General features: G+C 38.9%; 1 protein-coding gene across 6 annotated transcripts in view; it reads right to left on the bottom strand.

Annotated features, from left to right (window-relative positions):
- Positions 1-22,222, bottom strand: part of GRB10 (growth factor receptor bound protein 10) — a 148,598-nt gene continuing 126,376 nt past the window's right edge. For 4 of the 6 annotated variants that reach the window (XM_076330276.1, XM_076330277.1, XM_076330278.1 and 1 more), the window contains exons 7-17: positions 19,943-20,058; positions 17,052-17,126; positions 13,787-13,924; positions 13,077-13,187; positions 11,895-11,993; positions 9,607-9,684; positions 8,826-8,942; positions 7,874-7,940; positions 6,747-6,834; positions 3,926-4,019; positions 1-3,140 (exon numbers count right to left, since the gene is read on the bottom strand). In XM_076330276.1, coding sequence (XP_076186391.1) covers positions 2,994-3,140; positions 3,926-4,019; positions 6,747-6,834; positions 7,874-7,940; positions 8,826-8,942; positions 9,607-9,684; positions 11,895-11,993; positions 13,077-13,187; positions 13,787-13,924; positions 17,052-17,126; positions 19,943-20,058 — 1,130 coding nt within the window. In that variant the 3' untranslated portion in view covers positions 1-2,993. The remainder of the gene's footprint in view (positions 3,141-3,925; positions 4,020-6,746; positions 6,835-7,873; positions 7,941-8,825; positions 8,943-9,606; positions 9,685-11,894; positions 11,994-13,076; positions 13,188-13,786; positions 13,925-17,051; positions 17,127-19,942; positions 20,059-22,222) is intronic. The other 2 variants (XR_012994654.1, XM_076330279.1) reach the window with 2 other exon arrangements.

Here is a 22,222-nt window from a genome sequence, read left to right as displayed (position 1 = left end):
TAAAATGAATAGCATTGTATTAACGTTTATTTCTAATTACAAGAAACAGAATATCAGTCCCTTATTTGTACAAAAATACCTGAAAGATTACAATTAGGTTCACAAGCCAAAAAGCTATTTACAGTATGAAGCAAAGCATATTGAATAAAGGTTTTGTCTCTTAAGTTAATACCTTTTGCATTCCCTGAAACTTTAAACTTTATTCCATTTTACAGTCACTAAATCTTGCATTGTGACAATATAATTTACGATAAGCAAGTCTTGCCACTGGAAAGGTGCATTGATTGGTCAAACTGTCAGGTATTTAGTGCAGAAAAGATAAGACAAAACATCTAAACTGAGGCACGTGTTTCTTCAAGATTAATTAACAAATAAAAAGTTTTTTGTACTTTAACACCTATCGTAACATAACTTAACTAGTAACCTCATTACCAAAATGGTTTGGCATTTTCCTTCTCAACATATTCAAGATTGCTACATGAAGTATTTATTTAGAAAATAAAATCACAGGCAAAAAGATAAAAATTCAACAGGCTCCAAAACAACCCTGAGCATCCCCTTTACATTCATGTCATTTAAATACAAAAATAAGAGTCAAATGTCCTTCAGTCCTTGGTATTCTGAGCTGGCAGCCAGCTGAATCTGTTGGAAAACTAAGGTGGTATTGACTGTTTTCCAGCAGAAAGAAGACAAAGCAGTGATCTGCTTAAGTAAGATTGTTGCCACTTTGAAGGTGGTCACTTTCTCAAAACAGCTCACTTTAGCTGGGAAAAGTACAAAAGGCTAAGTCAACCATCTACATACAAAAATCATGATTCATAGTCAAACTTTTATTTTTAATTTAAATAAGATGCAAGGTTTTTTTTATAAATATGAAACACTGCAAATACTATCTGCCTACTGGGAAAAATGCATGGTTGTCACTAAGCTATGTAAACAGAAAAACTTAAAACTACAGCATAAATGGTCTTATTAAACTGGTAATGTAGTCAATACAAGTATCTTTTTTCTCCTAATAGGGGCCAAATAGAAGCATGCAAAGTGAAGTCAGACTTAAGTTAGCTTAATTTCAAGGTTTTAAAATACATTGTCTAGAAAGCAGGAACACTCATTTCACTATGTACAATTAAAAAAAAAAAAAAACAAACAAGGCTTCTACTAAAAACAAAATCAAGTTTCTTCATTTTTAATATCTAGACATTAAATGGAAAAAAAAAATACTACATGTGTTCTGTAAACTAAAATACAGTGTTTCTATACCATTGACATAGTTATAAGCTGATATGGATGACTCAGGCAGGTTATGGTTTGTCTTAAGCTATTCTCAACACTACGTGAAGACCTAAAGGTGTAGGATTGGTTTTCCTTCCTTCTTTACCCTTTCAGATGGCTAGGATTTCAAACCCAGTGGCAAGTATTAGTAAGGATGAACTAGCCTGCGTAAATCATTTACCATCTTAAGAACACTCCGTTCTGCACTACGCTCTGCAAGTTCCCAGGATGGAATACTTCCCACTGTGGCTAACTGCATGAAGTACTGGGAAGTTAATTCAGTAACAGTTCCTGCACCAACCGCGTTGCTGAAAGAATGGTATTTGCAATTGGAGGATCAAGGTGGGACTCGTCTAACACCGATTTATCATCAGAAAGAGTTATTGTGTAAACATTAAATAATTGATTTAAACATTAACAATAAAGTAGTTCTGATGACAAACCAGCACCAGAGCAGGATACATACTTGTCTGCCATAGGTATCGGCGTGCTTTCACGTGTATGACACAGAGATCACCAGTTACCATGATGGATGATATTGCCGGCAGCTAGTTCACAATCAAATGTGCTTCCATTCCCAATATGTTCTTTCTCACCGTGTAAACTTTCATGGCCCTACAGAAAGCAGAAGGGGTACAGTTCTTTTTATGCCCTATTCCCCAGGAGAGCTTTCTGTCACTGTAGCTTTATTATATGGAAAGAGCTCTTTGAAACAGGCTGAAAATTCAAGGAGCTATAAAGCTAAAAACACTGTTTTGTTTTTTGTTTTGTTTTGTTTTTAATTATTTTGTCATACTGAGACTATCCGCAGAAGAATCTTCTCACAAAAAATGGTGGTTTCAAATGCAAGTGTAGTCATTCAGTCCTATTCTATTTAGTAACAGTAAGTTTCCTCAGGAAAACAGTCAAAAGGCTGTAAAAAACAAACCACCACTCCAGTAATAAAAATTTGTGCATAGAATCTAATACCGTCTTTGCATGACTGGATGCCACTAATATGCCATCAACATACTACAGCCATAATGCTACAAGTCAACAGTTTTAAAAGTACGTATATGGTGGTATGTTCTTTTAGAATTGTATCCTCATTGCTTCTTCAAAGACATCTGCAGATCATCGAACCTCAGGTCTCCAGAGAAGTTTTGAGACACACATGCGCACACACACCCCCCCTTCTTGATTTTCTTCTAGATCCTTTTAGGCTGAAGCATTCCATACATTTTAGGGTGCAGATTAATACCCAACTCCTGCATGAATTCTAAAAGCCACATCAGCTCCTAATATAGGCTGCATACAATATCCGAAACAAAGTAGGAGTGCAAAAAAAGTGATCAATACAAAAAGTAAACACACTAGTCTTAATTGTCAAGATTATTCCAGGGCAAGAGTTCTTTTCAAAAATTTCTCTTCACACTTGTTCCTGTTAAGTGGCCCAGCCAAGACAGTTTCCAGTTTTGTTTCAAATTTACTCATGGTTTTACATACCCTCCCCCCATTTTTGGGATGCTGGGACACTCAGCAGCAATCACTCTTAGGTGTTAGACAAACCAGCAATCTTGGTCTGTTGGCACCTGTCGAATCCATCCCTTTCAGAGTCCCAAGGTGCATAATATTTTTATTTATTTTTACCAACTTACAAATCTGCCAATTCCCCAGTGTCAACGCTCTCTTACAATTACTCTTCTAGCAAATCCAGTCTTCAGCGAGAGTCAGATTTGAGGTCATAAGGCCACTCGGATGCAGTGGTGTTTGAGTTTGCAGGGCAAGACTCCTTTGTTTAGTTGATAGAATTCAACAAGCTGGATTAGATCACTGAATTTGGTGTTCCCATCATCCAGGCTGAAAAATATCTGTCCATCATCTTCACACTGGGGAAACAAAACGTCCTTTTCAAGTTAAGACTGCACATGAAGAGATGCAAGCGTGGCAAAACATAAAGAGTACAAGTGTGTGACGTAAGATAAATGATGGGCACTGCCCAAACAACCTAGTTCCCAGAGATCTTCATGAAACCATGCACAGCACTAGAAAAGAACGTACGTTAACCCAACTTGAAATGTTTTGTTTATGAAAGTGAAAGCTCGTGGGCAGAGTCACTGAAAGTTGTAGAGACAGCACTGGTCTTCATTACATAAAACAAAAATACCCCCAAAATACTTGTTGGCTGTTTGTAAAATTGGCAGGCGCAGCAAGAGAAGAGGGTTTGGACCAATGAAGAGGTCTACATGATCTTAAACTTCTGATGCTCTTTTCGATCAAGATAAAAATCAAATAGGTTCTCGACATCTCATGTAACGCTATTTTAAGCTCAATGTTATTGGATAACCTCCAGAATAAAACTTTTAAAAGTTTCCCTAAGTTACTCTATGTTTGCCTAAGTGATAGGGAGACAACTTGCTGCTGTTATTGCTGTCAGTCACAGAGAACAAGTTCTGTGCATTACTTCTATACCTAAGTGACTTACATTAGTTTTTCCAGGCAATGTTAACAAAGAATTTTAATCAGACATTTGACATTTCTAAAGAATACTTGCTAATGGAAACATCCCTGTTAATTACATCAGTACTTATTAAGAGGTCTCTTCAGATGTTGGCAAAGCTTTATGATTTAAAATTTCTTTTTTTGTGATCGGTATAAAAAATAATCTACTTACCGGCAAGATTTGAAAATGCTTTATTTTTTGATGATGGCACAGAGTAAGTACAAATGCCTTTGGATTGCTTTGGCTGTCCCGGAGAAGAAATAGTCTAGGAGAGAACATTTTTACGTACACACTGAATACCACAATCCATTTCTTCATAAATAATCAGAACTACTAAGTCATTTTGTGCTATTGCCTAACTCTTCTTTAGTTGCATTAACAGGCTATTCCATAACTGGCAATTTGCTTTCAGTTTTTATACTGTGGCTATGCAACACTAATAGATGAAGAAACAAGAAGTGAAAGATACATGACAGTAGTTCTTCCCCTATGAATGTATGCATGAGGCTTTTTTTAAGGGCCTCTCTAACTGAGCTTTCCATTACTGATATGTACTCTCATGAAGAAAATGTTCTCATTTAACTCCAAAGCAAATCTGGATTTCTGTAGATGGGAAAGTAATACATGAGAATCTGTTCCCACTCTCCAGTATCTTGCATTGGTTTACAGAAATCCAGCGTTAGCAAAATTACGTTTAAGTTAAATGGCTGCAATTGCACAGAAATAGTTCAATATTTTCTTAAAACGACTTATCAGTTAAGTAGCATCCACATTATCAAGATGGCAGAAACACACACAGATTTCTCCTCTAAAACAGTCACAGTATTTTTCCCTCAGCATCACTGGAAAAGAATGTACTTTAGGAGTATAGCTAGCAACATCGTACACTATGTAACTGTCACTTTTAAGTTGACTCACAAAATTGAAGCCCTAACTCAAATGGTTAAACATACACTTAGGAGAGGAGAAAAAAATCTGGTCAAAAAATGTTTCCTCCCCTTGACATTTATGAACTAAGGAAGGAGAACCTCTCCATGCCACAGGAAACAAGAATATACCTTTGGCATAAGGCTCACAGCGCTAACCACAGCCCTACTGGATTTGTGAGATGGCCAAGCACAGTACTGTTTACCCTACAGGGCAGGCCTCAAGCCCTCTTAATTGCTAACCACTAAGCCAGGAACACACTTTTCCAAGGCTGAGTTGCAAGAACTGCTTGTAGTCTTATGAACCCAAAGGAACTTACTCCAGCTCCTCAGAACCGATTGAGAAATGTCAATACCACAAAAATGCACCATCATAACCCGGGTCAGTCCAATACTCAGAGACAGGCATGTCTTGCCACCACCGGAAACCATGCATGGTATTTGAACGTTCCTTTTTACCCCAGCAAGACCAGATGTGTGGAAGAGGGACCAAAGACTTTACACATTAGGATCCCTCTCAGGGAGAAAGATCTTACCTGCCCTGTGGTCACTGCAGTTCACGCAGGTACCTCTAAATTCTTTCATCTAGCCATTTCAGATTATGCCTGGTATCATAAGCTGGTGGCACAAAGCAAAGCTCAGCACAACTGATCCTGCAAGTGTTTACTCAACCTCTGGCAAGCAACAGGCTGTCCACACAAACAGTGACTATAAATATAGATGCATCCTCAATAGGTTCCAAAAACAGTCAAATGATAGCAGGATCAGCTGCATATATACACTGCTGAACATCTTACACGAGCCGTCAGAAGACCGTTAACTTTCTACCTTCTTTTGTTCAAGAACACACAGAGCAGGAAAACACAGGCAAGACTTTTCTATCCTGAAAACCACGATCCTTAGATCTCAGAGCACATAGGTAACAAGGTTCTTTTGCCACTACTGACTGACCACATTACAGCCAAACTAATCAATCTTCACCCTCCACAGTGAGTAAGCTGGCTAGGCACAAATTTAACACCACCTCAAAGGCATTAACACATTTATGAAAACCCCAAGAAGGATGGGCCACTAGATTCCTAAGGCAACAAGTCAAAATGAGCCCAAGATTGTAAAGAAGATCTGTAGTGTGACAGAACGAGAAACCCAAAAAGGCAGCAGTGCTCCTTTGCTTTCTCTGCCTCTTTTCTGTTTGACCTGCTAAGCTAAAACCTTTTCTCATATGACCCTCAATAGCCTTAGCCCAGCAAAAAACCCAAAACAATAAAAAAACACTGCTTGATGAATATGTACATGCATTAGCAATTTCTATTTCTCTGATGTATTTCATTCTTCACCAAGATCAGTGATGCTCCTGAATCAGGAAATGCCGAAGAAAGGTTTGAACTTGACTGTCTCCTGAGAAGCCAACATGGAAGTGTCTACCTTAACCCTGACAGCAGCGAGCTTAGTGAACTGACGGCAACCATGCTCTTCCCATCCTACAAATAAAGAACTGCTGAATGCAATTTACGCAACTTCCCCGCAATAACCATAACTACATATAAATAAGGGAAACAGAGATGCTCAGAAGATACTTAAATCTCAACTACAGACATTTTAGAGAGCGCTGGGACAGGTACTTTCATTTCTTTGCTCTAGAACAGAAATAAATAGTGAGACATCATTAACTGCTCCAATTCAAGCAGAAGAGCACAAATGGCTGATTACAAATTTGTGGGCAAATGGCTAGGTACAGCTTTGCCTGAAAAATGTCCTCAATGCAGATTACAGGAATTAATTATTTTCAAATTCTACCAATCTCTAAAACTTGATTGACTCTGTTGGAAAAAAGGAAAAAGTTTCAGTGTATTCTTAATACTTTATTTTTCAAATTAAGAGTTAGAACCCACTCGTACGAACACGTACTCTGTCTTTTTGAAATCCAAGCAGGTTATAATGGGACTACTCAAGAATCAGGTTACTCAGAAGTGCTCACAAACCTGTAAACCCTTACAGCAGAAGTCATGCTCTCGTCTATAACGCTTACCATCAGATCATAAATACTAAGCAATGGAAATACCTACCCATCTACAAGCCCTTGTTGCTTAATAATCCTGTGAGATTCTTCTCTAGAGATTCTGCCGTGAAACCAGTGCTGTGTCCTATGGATAACTGGAGGCGAGAGGGAAAAGAGGGAAAGACAAGATGGTTAAAAACAGTAACACGTGCAACAGTTTTTTCCACACACTAATTATTTAAACATTTTAAAAGTGGGTATAGTTTTGTTACAGAATATAAAATATCTTTCATCAGTCAATATAAAAAATGAATCAACATGAAAAAAAGCACCAGCTGTTGCATCTACTTAATATACCAAGTAGACAGGCATTATCTCCATGTATTTGCTGATTTGCAGATGTATGATTAGGTTAACAAGAGAGATCTCTTACAATACTGCCTTTTCATAGTTTCTTGAAAATGTTGGCACTAAACAATTCTTAGAATTTAATGTATGAGCTAACAAGTTAAAACCAAGTCCCTTTAACTCCCAAATAATGAAAAGCACTTTGCCTTGTGCTTTCAAGGGTGGAGTTACCCCCAAATATTTTATGTTTATTGTTTTATTGTTTTTCAAATGGTATTTTTAAATTCTGTTCAACAGAATAGAAACACAGAGCAGAAACAGAGAACAGCTGTTTTTCCTCTAAGAAGTCCAGGATATTAATATGCAATTTCCTATTATTTTAATAAACTTACAATCTCAAAGAGATGTTCAGGACTCACATTACAGGCATCCATATTTTACATTATTTAGTTATGGAATGAATGCTATTTTAAAGAGTCTCATTTTTACTCTTAAAGATTAAGAGATCACTCTGACTTTCCTTGTCTAAAATGAAGAATTGACTTCTGGATCGTTTTAAATGGAAACATTTATGGAGTCTCAATTTTCATAAAAACTGAGTTTCAAAAGATTAAAATTGAAGAAGAGCTTGAGCACGCCTTCAAAGGAAAACAAGTTCCTTCTACTATGTCTGTACGGATAAGCACGTTAATGACACAGAAGCTACTGATAAACGTAAACATAGTATTTGACATCGAGGCATTAATACTACATGACTGCACTCTTATCTCTGTCTCTATATGAAATATAACTTTTATTTACCCACAGAGGCCTCTTATACTATGCTTACAAAACGGCAGAATTTACCTGTACTCAGTGTGGAAGGATGGAGTGGACTTTGGCTACCCAAGATGTTCATTCTTGTGCTACGTTTCTATAGAGAAAATGAATTACCGTTAAATCCACACTAAAGCCTCAACAGAAGAGAACTAGTGCACATGCAATACAGATTTAATTTACAGGAAACTGGGGGCTGGGCAAGTTTAATGCAAGGATGAGAAAAAGAAATGCAACTTTGAAGGGGGCTAATCTACAAGCAGCAGCTCATTTCAGTTGGCTTAAAACACAAGCCAGATGTTAATGATGAAAGCTCAGTATCTAAAAAAAAAAAAAGAAAAAAAAAGAAAAATAAAGAAAAAAATGACAGAAAAAAGAAAAGTCTGATATGTTTCTGCTCAGGCAAAACACCAGGCACTCAGTAAATCAAGCAGTATTTCCCTCCCGTACATAAAGCACCAGCTAGTGCTTCAGTAATGACTCCTATTCCCTAAGAGACGAGCATGTGGGAAAACTTGTACTGCAGCTGTCTGTCCACAAGACACTATAAACAAGTTACATCAGTTTTCATTGCAAGAGGTCCTGCCTCTTGTATATTCTGCAATTAAACTTACTGGGAGCAAGCCATTAGTCAGAGCCCCAGCCTCTTCCATGTGGGGAAGCATTTAATTTGACATATTCCTCCTCAGAGACTGGTTTTGCAAACTGGCAGTAAAGTTCTGGTGGGTCTGCTTTCCCCCTCAACTTTCCTCTGGACACTAGGGGGACAGAGAAGCAGTGGTAGAAGGTTGTTGTGAATGTGACAGTTTTGCTAAAGATGGATATTGACTTTCAGATCTGCATGCTTGCAGTGTGATTGCTTCAGGTCGGAGCTAAGCTATACTGTGACCAGCACTGCACTAACATCATAGCACACTCTGTGTTTTGGCTCTCAACAGACACTTACTAATTACAAAAATAGAAAAGAAGAGAAGATAGCTACCCTCCAAGCATGTCCTTCTTCCAAGGCAGCACTCTGTGCTTCAGCAGGATTTTCAATAACTCTTCCTATTTGCCCCGAAAAATCCATTGCTACTAGTGAGTTTTCAGATACACTTCTCTGAAAAGGAATTTTCACTTGTTTCAAAAAACAGGGAAAGAAAAAACCAGCTTGAGAGTTTCATTTCAAAATGTTTTGGTTTCAGAAGACTGTCCAAAGTTATCCTTCAACAGCACAGAAAATACGTCTTATTTTTTTCCCCCTTCCAAAAGATTTGCAGACACAAAAATAGATGGCTTTTCTTTTTAGGGCGTAGGGGAGGGAGAGGATTCAAAGGCTGAGAATAAAATCTGTATTGCTCAAATTGCCCACTTGCCCTATTACTATACTCCAGTCATTTTCAGGGCCAGTTGGGATCCAAATATAGGATCTTCACTTCTAGATAGCTAACAGTCAGCTCTTGGCCCAACATATTTTAAGAGATTTACGTCTTAGTTTTGCCAGACCTAAGCTGGCTTCTGCAGAGACAGCCAGATGTCTCTGTACTGTACATCTCAAAGTGCCTGACGTAGCCAAGATTTTTCAATCATGTGGATCATGTAAGCCTAAGATAATGGAGAGCCAACCACGTAAACTGTGCTCAAGTGAAACGTGAACTTTACATTGATTTGCTACACAATGCCGAATTCACATTCCTTAGCGTAAAATTTTCCACTTTTAAAATGCAAAAGCAAATGTATCTTTTCCAACATCATACGTTAATGAGGTAAAGTTCATTACTTACTACTGGAGTGGAAAAGTGTGGAAGCATGGCTTTTCTCTGCTGGGGAATTCTGTAATTCTGATACAGTAGCATTCCATACTGCCAACAGAAACGCAAGGACATTATTATTCAAAGGTATACCCTAGGAAAAACACTGCAGTGATTTCATAACACCACTTACACTGGAGCCAGGTGCCGCCAGTTTATTATTTTCATGATCAGAAGCTGTCCCAAAGCAATCTGCGTTAAGTAATAGTGACTGGCAGGTGGCAATCCAGCAGTAAATACGCACGACAAGTTTTATTTAAAAGACAGCACTTTTACAAGCCTGAGCGAAATATACAGGTAATTTCTGCCACTCTCAGCTATCACCATGTTTTCCTTGCAGAATACGAGCTTCCACTTGCAGTCAGAACACACATATTAACTCCCCCTCTTTTTACCCTCTAGTAATGTGAACTTAAAAAAAAATTCTGCGTAAGAAGTTCTGTACAAGATAATATAAAGATGAAGTAGGTTTTCATAATGATATAAAATACGAACCTTTCTAATTCACTAGCTATTTTAATAAATTTCAGCAGGAAATAACACTTTTGGTACTTTTCTCATCCTTATAAAAATAAGGTGATTGAATTCCAGTCACGCTCCTTGTTGAACGTGATAAATTTTAGCAACGCTAGTAGCTGGGATGGCAGGAAAATACCTACTCAGTGGCTTCCCTAGAGGCACAGTGCTGAAGTATAGCAACATTGCTTACTGAATGTTCTCACTGAAGTGGTATATATAATTTTGTAAACAGGGTAATATACGACTATGGAAAGCTAAATCAGTAAGTAAATAAAAAGGAGGGTCATGGCCACAGCCTTGGGGCACAGCCTTAATTTTCCCTGACTATACACCTTTAATCATCTTTCAGTGTTCCTTAAAAACAAACCCTTTTCTTTTCTCCTAGTGTTAACTGCCTGAGGGTGAATGTTATATGCCAGTATACAGAAATTACTGCCATACAGTACCGTGGCTGCCACGGGTCACACTGCAAAGAAAGATTCCTCTGAAACGTCACAGCAAGATGCATGTCTATGGTAAGAATAGCTAATTCTGTACACTGTGAAGGTTTTTCCTTGCCGTTCAGGAACATTAGTGCCTTGACCAGTGTAACTAATTTCTTCAGAACAAGTGGTATCTTCAAGGCACAATTCACTACAATTATCTGATCCTCTGTTTAGGCGCTTTCCCCACAATGAAAAATTCTGTGTAAATAGGGAAAGTAAAGGACAGCTGAGAAGAAGCACTTGGAATTGCCTGCGGACTAAAACTCTTACCATAATTGTTAGTGTGTATTAAACACGAGTCAAGTCAAGTCAAGTAACGGGAGAGCGGATTATGATAGCCAACAGAGGTATCAGCTCCACAGAAATCAAATATGCATGTTGTAACTGGGATTGCTTCTTGCATCCTGGCCCATGCTATGGCTAGTGCACCTGTTTTTGTAACAACTTAAAATAGGAATTTCTATACTGCAACACAGAATCTCTTACAATTAACAAATGAGACAATATTTGGAGAGCATTCAAAGAGATGTGCTCTGGTTTGGAAGGTGACCACATAATGCAGATGGAGAACAGGCATTGCGTTTTCATACCCGCAGGCCTAGGAGTCTGATTTGCTTTCCCTACACTTACAGGGTTTTGCATGATGGACAGTCTTCACAAGGAGAGGAACAGGTAATTGTAGCAAACATTTGTCATGTTCTCTGTTTCAAAGAGCACAAAATAGTCAACTTTCTCCTCAGCTCCTTCCATGCTGATTTTGTTTCAAAAACACTCTGAAGCCTCCTACCATATTATCAAGAAATCTCATTGTTTGCTCTCAGATGAGAGTAACTTTCACCCAGAGATAGGGTTGCTTATTTTTCTTACTTTTTTTAATAGAACCTTCAGAAAACTGAAAAAATGGCAAAGGCTCTAGATAGCACTCTGTTCTAGTTAAGATAATCACCATTATCAGAACATTTTCTTTAGCGTTATGATAACTTGCAAATACCTTGTTAAGCAGTTTTTTGATTCATCCACATATCATAAATTTGGCTCCAGAACTAAAATTATACTTGATTCATATGTAGAAGGAATTGAGCTCAGTCCTGTGCTTAAAAGCTTAGGAGGGACAGGTCTACCTGGCATTTCGCTCTTACCTGTATCATTTTGGAGGCAGATGATGTTTAAGAACATATAGGTATTTTCTCACGAACAAAATAACGAATGCAACTTAACTGTTGGTGTAGGTCTATTCACATAGAAGAGATTAGGTACCTTGAGGAGTCGAAAGGCAGTCATCCAGCACGTCCTGCTTTGCTCATCTTCAGCACACAACAACCTCAGTTCCTTAGTTTCATTTCTCACCCTGTTGGGCTATAAAGTATTAGAGGGAAGTCAGCTACATTCAGTAGAAAACCAACACCACTGTGAGTTTACTGCAGAGTAAAGGCAGGTACAGTATTAGTCTAAGAACTGGCCAGAAAAAGCTCACACCACCCTGAATTAAAGCTCGGGAGAAGCTGAGCATGCTTTGAAAGAAATCACTTTCTCAGCTGGGTCCAGTAAGATAAATGTGAGTGCCTGCTTGGAAATACCCTGAAGTTCTGGCAGTTTATAGGAACAAGGTACTCAGGCCATGCTAGCACCAGAACCAAGGCGTGCGGGGTTTTTTTTTTTTTAGAATTGTGAGAACTTTTATAAGCCCCCATTTCGAGATGAAGAACCAAAGTTTCTGTAACTGAAGGTTACTGAAAGTCTGTTTCCATCAGATCAGGATCTGTCCCGCAGCTGGTCTCTACTCTCTGAGGCAAACCCATGTTGTCTAGCTCTGGAACAGCTGCTAGGAAGGAGGCTACTTCACCGCTGTCAATAAAACCAGCTCCCAGCCTTACTTTCTTCTCAGAAAATTACATGGAGCTTTGAAATACTTTCCAAACCTATCAATCAGCACAACAGTTTTCAGAATCCTCAAAGGCAACTGCTTATTCTTATTTCCATTTTCCAAGACAATCTTCTTCTTTAAACAAATGCAAACCTCTGGCCCACAATAATGGTACGATTATACCCGATCAGAGCTTGATCCTTTGCTGCTATATAGTTTTGGTGCTCGCTGTCCAGAGAAACTTTCCTATTCAATTAGAGTACTTGGAAAAAGAATTTCATCTGTGAGGTGAACCAAGGCCACCTCACAGGCACACCATGCTTCAGCACTGAGCTGATCTTGCACAAACATTTCCCAAGCCAAAGGAGCACCAGATAAAGTGCTAAAAGTGTCACATAAAACGATGGCAAGATTCACAGGACATGCTTGCCAAATGAAAGACGTTAAAGATCAAGTCCTCACGACAGAAATGCTTGCAGAGTTTTACATACAAATCCCATTTAGCTGGGGGTTGGGGAGACTCTGAGCTACCAACACCATCTTGAACTTTGCAAGAACTTAAGGAGAAAAATTACCTTTATACAAAATCCATACTCTGCAGGTGCATTGTACAACTTCTTGCCTGCTATCAACGAGAAGATATTGCTGTCTTCTAGGTCAGCCAACAATTGCAAATGCCTTGGCTCCTGGGGAAATAATGTGTTTTATCACAGGTAAGTGTAAGATTTTGGAAGACCAAGACCAACCTCCAACAGAGGGCAGTGTACGAACACTGTGCTCCTCTCTCAGGCAGCTTGATGTGGACATGGCTTGTCACCTTTTAAATACCAGCCTGCTAGCAGAAGGTGCTTTGTACAAGAAGCTGACAAAATACTTATTCAGACACACCACATTAAAAATGGCATAGCCTATTACATTGCTCCTGAGAAATCTGAAAGTTAGATAATATAAAATATTGTTTAAGGCATCATTTAAACTAAATTCATGAACCATGTGCTTGGAGAGCATGATTTCTCTTGCTAACCTTGTTAGCACGACTTCAGTAGTCACAACTATGTTGTCCGGCTAGTTTGGTTTTATTATATAACAATGCTATATAGCTATTTTCATGCATTGAGAGCCCACGGCTTGATTGTCGTTTGATCATGGCTTGCTTATCCTTTTCTATGCAATAAAAAAAGGGAACACTGTGTGCAGATATTTAAAAACCAGCAAAAAATACCCACTGTAAAAGCAGAAAATGCTTTCACATGCTAGTACTGTGCAACTTCTCTTTTAATCTTACCTTTGAAGTTCCTTTTGTAGAACAATAAAGTCCTGATCTCCTCAAACACACATACAGTTTCTTCCATGATTTCCTACCCAGCTCTTTCACATGCAAGAAACCTTGAATTTCAGGGCAGCTACTGGAGTTTAAAAAGTTCTGTTGGAGAGGAAAATGTAAATGAGGATTATATGCTATGGATGGATCATAAAATTGTCACTGTATTTGCAGAACAGAGAAGCAAACGGCAAATCACTTGCTGACTTGGGGTGCAGTTTCACATTATGCTTAAACTGACCTAGCTGTTTAAACTGATTTACGACCAAAATGGATATTCCTGGTCCTCCTGTTACATCTACTTGGCTAACTCCTCCTGCCACTGACATTTTCCTGTTTTCTGTGTCAGTACTTAAATCTCCAAAAGGCTAACCATTTCTCTGTATCCCCATTCTTCTTGCACTTGGCCTGAAGGGACACAAAGTAAGCTTATTAATTCTTAAGAGAAAATAATACCTTGTCACAACAATTCTGCCAACTAGTCTAACTTGGAAACATTGGCCAAAATCTGCAACTTTATCCTGAAGTTTTGGAATGGGATCAGCCTATTTCAGGATTTCCCACATTAAAGTCTTATATAGCACAAGTACCTGTCCCAAGAGAAGAGGTATGACAGAATACTTAATTCAGAATGAAACGTAGAGCAGTCAGATAAATGTCAGCAATTATACTAGACTTCAAGATCCAGAAGTATTTAAGTTCTTGGCATAATTAGAGGGACCACATATGGAATCATTTGATTTGCAATACATCAAAGGAAGCAAGTATTAACTATGGTTAGCGAACTCACGAATTGCTCCCTCATTACAATGGGCCAGATTTTTAAATGACAAGGGCTTGCTCAGTAAGTTAAATGCCAAACTCCTAATAAATTCAGTAGTAGGAAGAAAAATGCGTAAACCTGGCTGGCCTAGATGCCTCTGCAATTCTTGAAAGTTGTGTTTTGGTGTTATTTGGTGGACAATGCCCACAGGAAACAAAACAAAAAATCAGTGCCCTGTGTCAGAATTCTTAGTTGCATTAAAACCTGATTTTTTTTCCAGTCTTCCTCCCCATCTCATCTAACAGAATGGAAAAGAACAGTCAATTTTTATGCTATTTGCACTACGAACCCACTTCTCAATTGTGAAAGGGAAGGACCAAAAGGAGAATATATTCTCTCTATCCAGCTCGATAAACTAAAAGTAAACTAAGATGCAAGCTTTTTTGCATATCTGAGCTAGGCTGACAATAGCGAAAACAGATCCCGCTGTTTCTAATGCTGTTGTTAAGACTAAAAATACTAGCTCTTAATAAAGTATATGATATTGTGAGATGATGTTTAATATTTTTCCTTATTTCGTGTGTAATTAAAAAAACAGTGCACTCGCTCAACGTTTGAGGTGGCCTCAGATGCAACACTCCTAATGACTACTAGACTGCAGGAAGTTTACCTTCAACAAATTACAACTGTCATTGAAATTATGAAAAATGGTTGTGTGTTTCTTAAAAGGAAAGGGGGATTTAATATAAATGCTTTAAGGACGATTGTTTTTTATGGTTAAACAACAAACCAAAGAGAATGTACCCATCCTCTTTCCCCCACCCTCTCGCGCTGTTAACCCCTGTGACTTATGCTTCTCCAGGACTGTACCTAACTGAGCCTTCCCAGAAGCAAACTCTCTCACAAGGTTGTAAGGTTTTCCTTTCCCTACTGTTTGAGTTACCCTAGGTTCGAAACTTTTCCGTCTTCAAGAACATCTTGCTCTTTTAGGGAGTCTCGCTGTTTGTGTTAACAAGCAAACTCGATTCTCCACTTGCACTGCAGGAAAAAGGGTCCAAGGTGTGAACACCTCTGTTCCTACCAGTCTGTGGCAATGCCTGTTCATGCCAGGTTTGGTTCCCAATTGCAACCTCATTGCACGTGACTTTCATTTTTAATTGCAGCAATTGGTTTGATTTTTGTTTTGTTTCCCAGCTGAGAGCGGATGCTAACATTTTAAATTCTTCTCAGTGAACCTGGAGCCAGTATTTAATGGATTTTGAAGTGGTTACGGGACAAAATGAGTGCACTGGTTCAAAAGCCAGTGGAAACTTCTTGTATTTAAACAGAGTCAGTGCGTATTTGCAAACATGCAAAATTACAGAAATCAAGCTAAAATCAGTTATTTGTATGTATACTTTCTTCACATATTTGTGCCCTCTGCTTTACAATTTGTCCGTTATTCATGGTACTGTCTTCTAGGCATCACAGTCTTCTATTCTTAATATAGTACTCTTTTAATAAACTGTGTTTTAATTTGGCCTCACGAGTTGAATGTCCCCCATTTGAGAAAACAACTGAAGTGAAAAAGATTTAGACTACAGTGTTTAGATCGGAGTGCTTAAACTGAGAGGTTTAAGTGAATGAGTTACTGGTCAGAGAGGTAGCCCACCCTTCAGCACCATCCTTGGAGGCCAACCAACTGTGCCACCACCACAGTTCCTTCACGAGCAAGCAAGAAACTGTACAGCAACATCAAAACTTCAGTATAAACTTAGTGCATGTACCACTGCCATGCAGATTACACAACTCTACCAACACATACGCATAAGGTACACACACCTGTAATTTAACTCAGGGAACTTTAAATGGGACTACTTCACAAATACTACATACAATTTTCTGTAACTACCTGCACTTACTTCTTAGGGAATTATTTTTCTATATAAAAGAGCAGCTAGTTGGCTGAAGCATGGAGAAGTTGGTCCTTAGTGTTAATTCTCACCAGGCACAAACATGGGACATAAAAAGCAAAAGCAAAAGCAAAACCTCTCACATCTCAAGCCCATCTTCTAATGCACACACGCATTTTTACACTTTCTTCTGTGCTATGATGTGGAGTATAGAAGAATACTTCTGTTTTGCCTTTTATAAGGTATATTTGTTTTTCTAGAAACATATCTGCTGAGACTGTTTTAGGAACAACGCTAGGTGGCCAAACCAGGTACCCACAGAGTAAACTGAGTATTAATGGAACAAGCATGTATGAACACAGCTATGAGTACTTTGTGTTTATAACTTACACCTCAATGCCACGGGGTTAAGATCTTTGTCAGATATTTTCAACATTAGTACCATATGCTAACTCACTACACTGGTCTTTCTCTGACCAGCTATTTCCGGACCTTTGAATTCTCCTTTCCTTCCTCTCAACCTCTCCCCCAAAGCTCCAAAACTTTTTTTGTGCATACAGATAACTTACAGTACCTGCAAAAGCTGGGACTGTGGGATACTGCCATTTGTTTGCTGGCACCAGGCAACCATTTGCTCTGGAAAGAAATTCTAGACACAAAAAGAGAAGACAATTGGAAGTCATATTATATTTGAACACTTTTACATAGAACAAGTGGAATTTTCTTCCAGTCATTAATTTTTTGAAACTATCACTCTTAAATCAGTTCGGAGATCCCCTGACACAGAAAGTAACACTAGGGCTTTCAAGTGCAGTTCTTCCCTTCCTTCCGCTCACCAAACGCCCATGCAGACAGAATATGGATTTTTTAAATATCTGATATGCAGCATTTCATAAGCGCATTTTCCCATCTCTTCCTCTTCTACTGAGGGCTTTCAGGGCTCTCTAACAGCCTCTACTTTCTAGGAAAGGACAGGATGAATGGTCCTGCAGGTTGGGTACACAGTGACTCCTTGCATATTGCATATTCTGCCACCAAATTTCTGGGCTTCCCTCTCTGCCCAGAAAGGCTGTTCAGCGAACAGACTCTCTGTAACTCCACTTGCCATGTGGAAGATGCAGAGCAGGAGGAATAACAAGTCTTCACTACCCTCACAGGGGTAAGCTGGATGCAAATGCATTAGAAGTTGTCTCAGGTGGGGATGCTGCAGGATCTCCGGTATGTACACCTTTACCTTTGATAGCTCTCTCTCTTTATCCAAAATACAGTTCTTCAGTGCTGTATCGGCTTGACCCTAAAACCTGCTCAGTCCCTCAGAAGGCTCCAAACGAAGTGCCATTCGCAGACCTTAATTATGAGAAAGAGCTCATGTGTGACTGTTGATGCTTTCATTTGGTTGTTCAACAGCCATGTTACGCTCAGGGCTTCAAACCCTTCAATCTGTCAAGAAAAAAGCCCTTTGCAAAATCTACTCCTATATGTTTACATTTCAGGGCAACGTAACAGAGCCCAGTGTTTTTTCTTGTAAGGATAGGTCAGCATACATTCCATGAAATGAAGTAATAAAAACTGAACGAGGACACGTGCAATAATTAGGCTCTGTGTAGCATGCCCTGCTTCACGTGCTAGATTTGAATAATCTCAAAGCAGCGATCTACCTCCTTTCCCCCATCCCACAAACACAGAAGCAAATACTGTTTAACACACAAACAGGTGCTTCTACAGAGCTTTTCGATTTCAGGCATCCAGTACACTATCTCATTCATACCGAATCTTTGCATGACAAAGGTCAGAGTTTTCTGACTGCTAAATCGATGACTTGACTTCAGATTTATTCCTCCAGTTCCCCTTTATATTTGCCGTGTTTTAAAATGCTTATGTAATTCGGTACACTGAATTTACTATACACAGCAATTACATTAAGTCATTCTTGAAGTTTTTAAACATTCTTTGAAGCATGAAGACATGCAGAAATGCCTGAAATAAAACAATGACTGATTATAACAAGATGAATCACAACAAAAACGCTTCCGGTTTAGAACATTCGTCACTCTTCAGGCAATATAAATTTCAGTCTTTAGGGCATAAAGAGAAGGGCTGAAGAGGAATCACCCTTCTGCCAGGTAAGTTGCACAATGCATTATGAAAGCTAACATTTACCAGCCTCTCTTGAGTAGAAACAGTGCCATATGGCAACAGCTAATGCAATAGATACGGAGCCTTCACATTCTTACACCAAAAGAATGATTTATTCTCTGATTGCAGGAGCCTGGGACCGAATGCCAAGCATTCTGGGTTTTACTCCCATGCTCTGTTATTAATTAAAGTATACCACATGAAACCAATGCGCTAGCTCCTATGATATCAAAATTTCTGTACAACACTCAGATGTTCATAGGTTATCAGATGGGAAGATCAACAGAAGTAAAAAATGACAAACACTCCATGTACAGAAATGTTTCACACAGCAAGTCAAGGCACACAGGCTCTGAAACAAGTGCTAGCAGATGACAAATGTACGTACAAGCACACGTGCAAGGATGCAGCAACTGTGCATTAGTGTCTATGAGGAAAGGAATGAATTTATCATCCGCAGTAACTTCAGCAATCGGTTTTCATGTGACCTCATGTATCTTTTTTCTTCTGGCACCACAAATGCCTGACTCACCCAAAATCTGTTCGCACCTAAACCACCTCTGGATTATCCTTCTTCAGCTATCTAGATGGGCCGCACCAGCTGACATCGGTTCATGTCAATAGCCCGTTCCAACTTAATTGTTTAGATAAAATGTGAAAAATCATCCCCAAATAAGCAGTTACACTGCAAACAGTTTAAAATTACAACATTCAAAGGATCTTACAAATCCAGGAATAAGTATAGCTATGACATACAATACTTTTCAAGCATGGATATACGTGAGGACATAGAGAGGGCGAGTTACTATGATCAGTAAAGGCAGAGCATGCTAGTAAAGTACAGCCATAGGTGAGACACTGTTCAACATATGTAATGATAAACTGGAAATTCCTTGTATGTAGTAAGTGTTTTAGGGGTTACCCAGAAGGGTTGGTTTTTTTTTTTAAATTATTACTGTCAGAAAGGTTTGGATACTGCATGCTATGCGATCAATTTGCTTCGAAACAAGTAACTTTGAAGATAATGAATAAATTGCACTTCTAATTGTTTTTCTTAAACCAATGAAGATTTCCCTTGTCTTGGTCGCTCTCCAACATAACAATAGCCATTTTGAAACAAGTATATTTGGTAACTTGAAAACAGTTGAGGTTTTTAGGCTGGCAGGAGAGTACAAGGAATTTAAACATTGGTTAAAATTTCTTTGGAAAGAATTCTGTTTGTTGGTTGCTTTTTTTTTAAATAGATGTTTAAGACATAACAGCGCCCAGCAATGTTACTGCAATCCATCCCTCTCTCTGTGGTGTAAACAACTAAGTAATGAGACTCACCATGGGATTTTTGAAAAATTCGTATTTTGCGTAATTCTTCCTGAACAAAAATTTACTTTCACTTCCCATTGTAGACTCGACTTGAACTATAAGCTCATGATCTTCCAAGCACCTCTCTGTGGAAAAAGAACACGATGTTAACACACAGCCAACCAGCAGAAGCAGCAAGACCAACTTCCAAAGAACAGGAGTACAACAACCCAGTGTAATTCCGTTACCCTTTAAGAAGTTAAGAAAACATATTACAGCTTTCAAACCATACTGCCATGAGGCATTTCAAGGAACTAGGGCGTAAGTATTACAAAGTTTAACGTTACATGGCAGTGTTCTTCAAAGATTTCCTACATCAGGGCTTCATAAGCACAGACTTTTGAGAAAAGAAAGAACAGAAGATTTTTTTGTGTGCGGCAGCTTAAACAATACACACGAACCTCTTCTTTCGGTGCTGGCTATATGCTGTGGAACTGGCAAGGTGGACGGATTTAAGGGGAAAAAAGTTGCGGAAAGGCCACCATCAGGCCTTGAACTATCACAGAAATAGTGTCCCATTGGATCACACTCTATAAAACCAGTTCATTTCAAGGTGAACTTCAGGCCTTTATTGTAGATGCTAGACAATGGGGTTTATTATGAAAGAGGTCACAGGATCTACTTTACAGGAATACTGACAGAGACAAATGTTTTGTACACATGACAGGGCAATTTTCTGCTCTAGATTTGGTTACAAGGTAACTCCCCATAACCACCACTTCTGTGGTCAAAAGAATGGCACATCAAAGCATGAACAGATAGCTTAACAAATCCAATTCACTGAAAGCAGTAACTCGAAAGAAGGCAACTGGGCTAAGCGTGCACTACTTAATGAACTCATTATCTTGGCAAATCTTCAGAAGTTTCCGAGAAAATATTTAGGCATTTTTCAAAAGTCTTAATAGTCAGTACTGTCATCCCTTATATAATAGGAAATAAAAAATGAGGTCAAACAAAAAATAACTTTCACAAAGCTCTATCCAAAATGCGTGACTTGCTGGCCAAAGAAGTTTGGAGAGTCCCTTCCCCATGTTGTTTTCCTACATCCTCGCATTCCCACAGTTAGAAATGCCAGGCTGCCACCCAAGTTCTCTTGGGGTGTTTTCAGGACAGAAAGCAAGCAGTCATTGGTATCTCAAAAAGTAGCAAGCTCTTGAATGTCACTTGAATTATTCAACTTAGCAGATTAATGTAAGTTCTTTGATTGAAAATTTAACCTATCTCTGAACGATCCCATTGTCTTTTTCACCTGCATTTAGACTGTCAGTCATCACCAGCTCATTGATGACTTCAGCATTTACCGTGCATTTCCAATGTCCAGCCTTGCTATAGATTGTGTTTCAAGGGCTAACACTGAAGATTTTCCATACTGGGCCGCTCTCACATGAAGAGCTGCTTCTTAGTGCATTAGCCATAACACCACTTTTAAGGGGTAGTTCTTCAACTAATGTCTGCGATACTGCTGTTGATATCAGTTAATTAAGGACATGTTGCACCACCTGAGCATTCATCACCTAAACCTCCACATTATCTACGGGCTTCACAGGTGAAGTATTGCTGCTGATCTATTGCTGCTGCCATGGTTTTAGGCAGCCGGTTAAGTCAAATCTCCTCCAGACTGTGATGAGGACGGCGGGCCTATGAGGATGGAGGGCCTTTCTGTTTCTTAAATTACGCTTCCTCCAAAAAACATTTAATTATGTTGATATGAATCTTCATCACAGTATGAACCCTGAAAGACCACATGTCCTGCTGCTGCCTGCTTCTGTCCTCGCACAAAGTTGTGGTCTTTGCTTTCCTAACACACTGAAGATTGCTCGCCTAACTAAGGGCAGGGACAAACCACGTCCTGTTGAGTCTGTCCTGAGCAAATGCAGTAGAGATGAACATCTGCCAATTTGTTTTGTATTTTGATCGTTAGTTTGTGTAAATATACCCAGTGACTGTTTCTAAGATGCTTTAGGCAACTGACCTAGATGTATTTCTTTACCAAATCAAGACCCTTGAGATTCTGTGGTGATACTCCCACTGATTTAATGTTTACATTTTCATTTTGATGGTGAAAGCCATCTTGAGGAAAAAGTGCAGCATTTCATAGCACATGCATGTAAAAAGGAAGCTAGTCCTGGTCAGTTTGCTACTACTTCATAGTATGAAGTTGTACACTTGCAAAGTCCTTGGTAATTTGCACTCGGTTCATACAAATGGGATGAACTGCCACTTGACACACCAGCAACTCAACCTCAGCCC

The sequence above is a fragment of the Aptenodytes patagonicus genome, chromosome 2, assembly GCF_965638725.1.
Source record: "Aptenodytes patagonicus chromosome 2, bAptPat1.pri.cur, whole genome shotgun sequence".
NCBI lineage: Eukaryota > Metazoa > Chordata > Aves > Sphenisciformes > Spheniscidae > Aptenodytes > Aptenodytes patagonicus.
The sequence above is the reverse complement of the archived record's forward strand: the minus strand, read 5'-3'. Positions and strand labels throughout refer to the sequence as shown.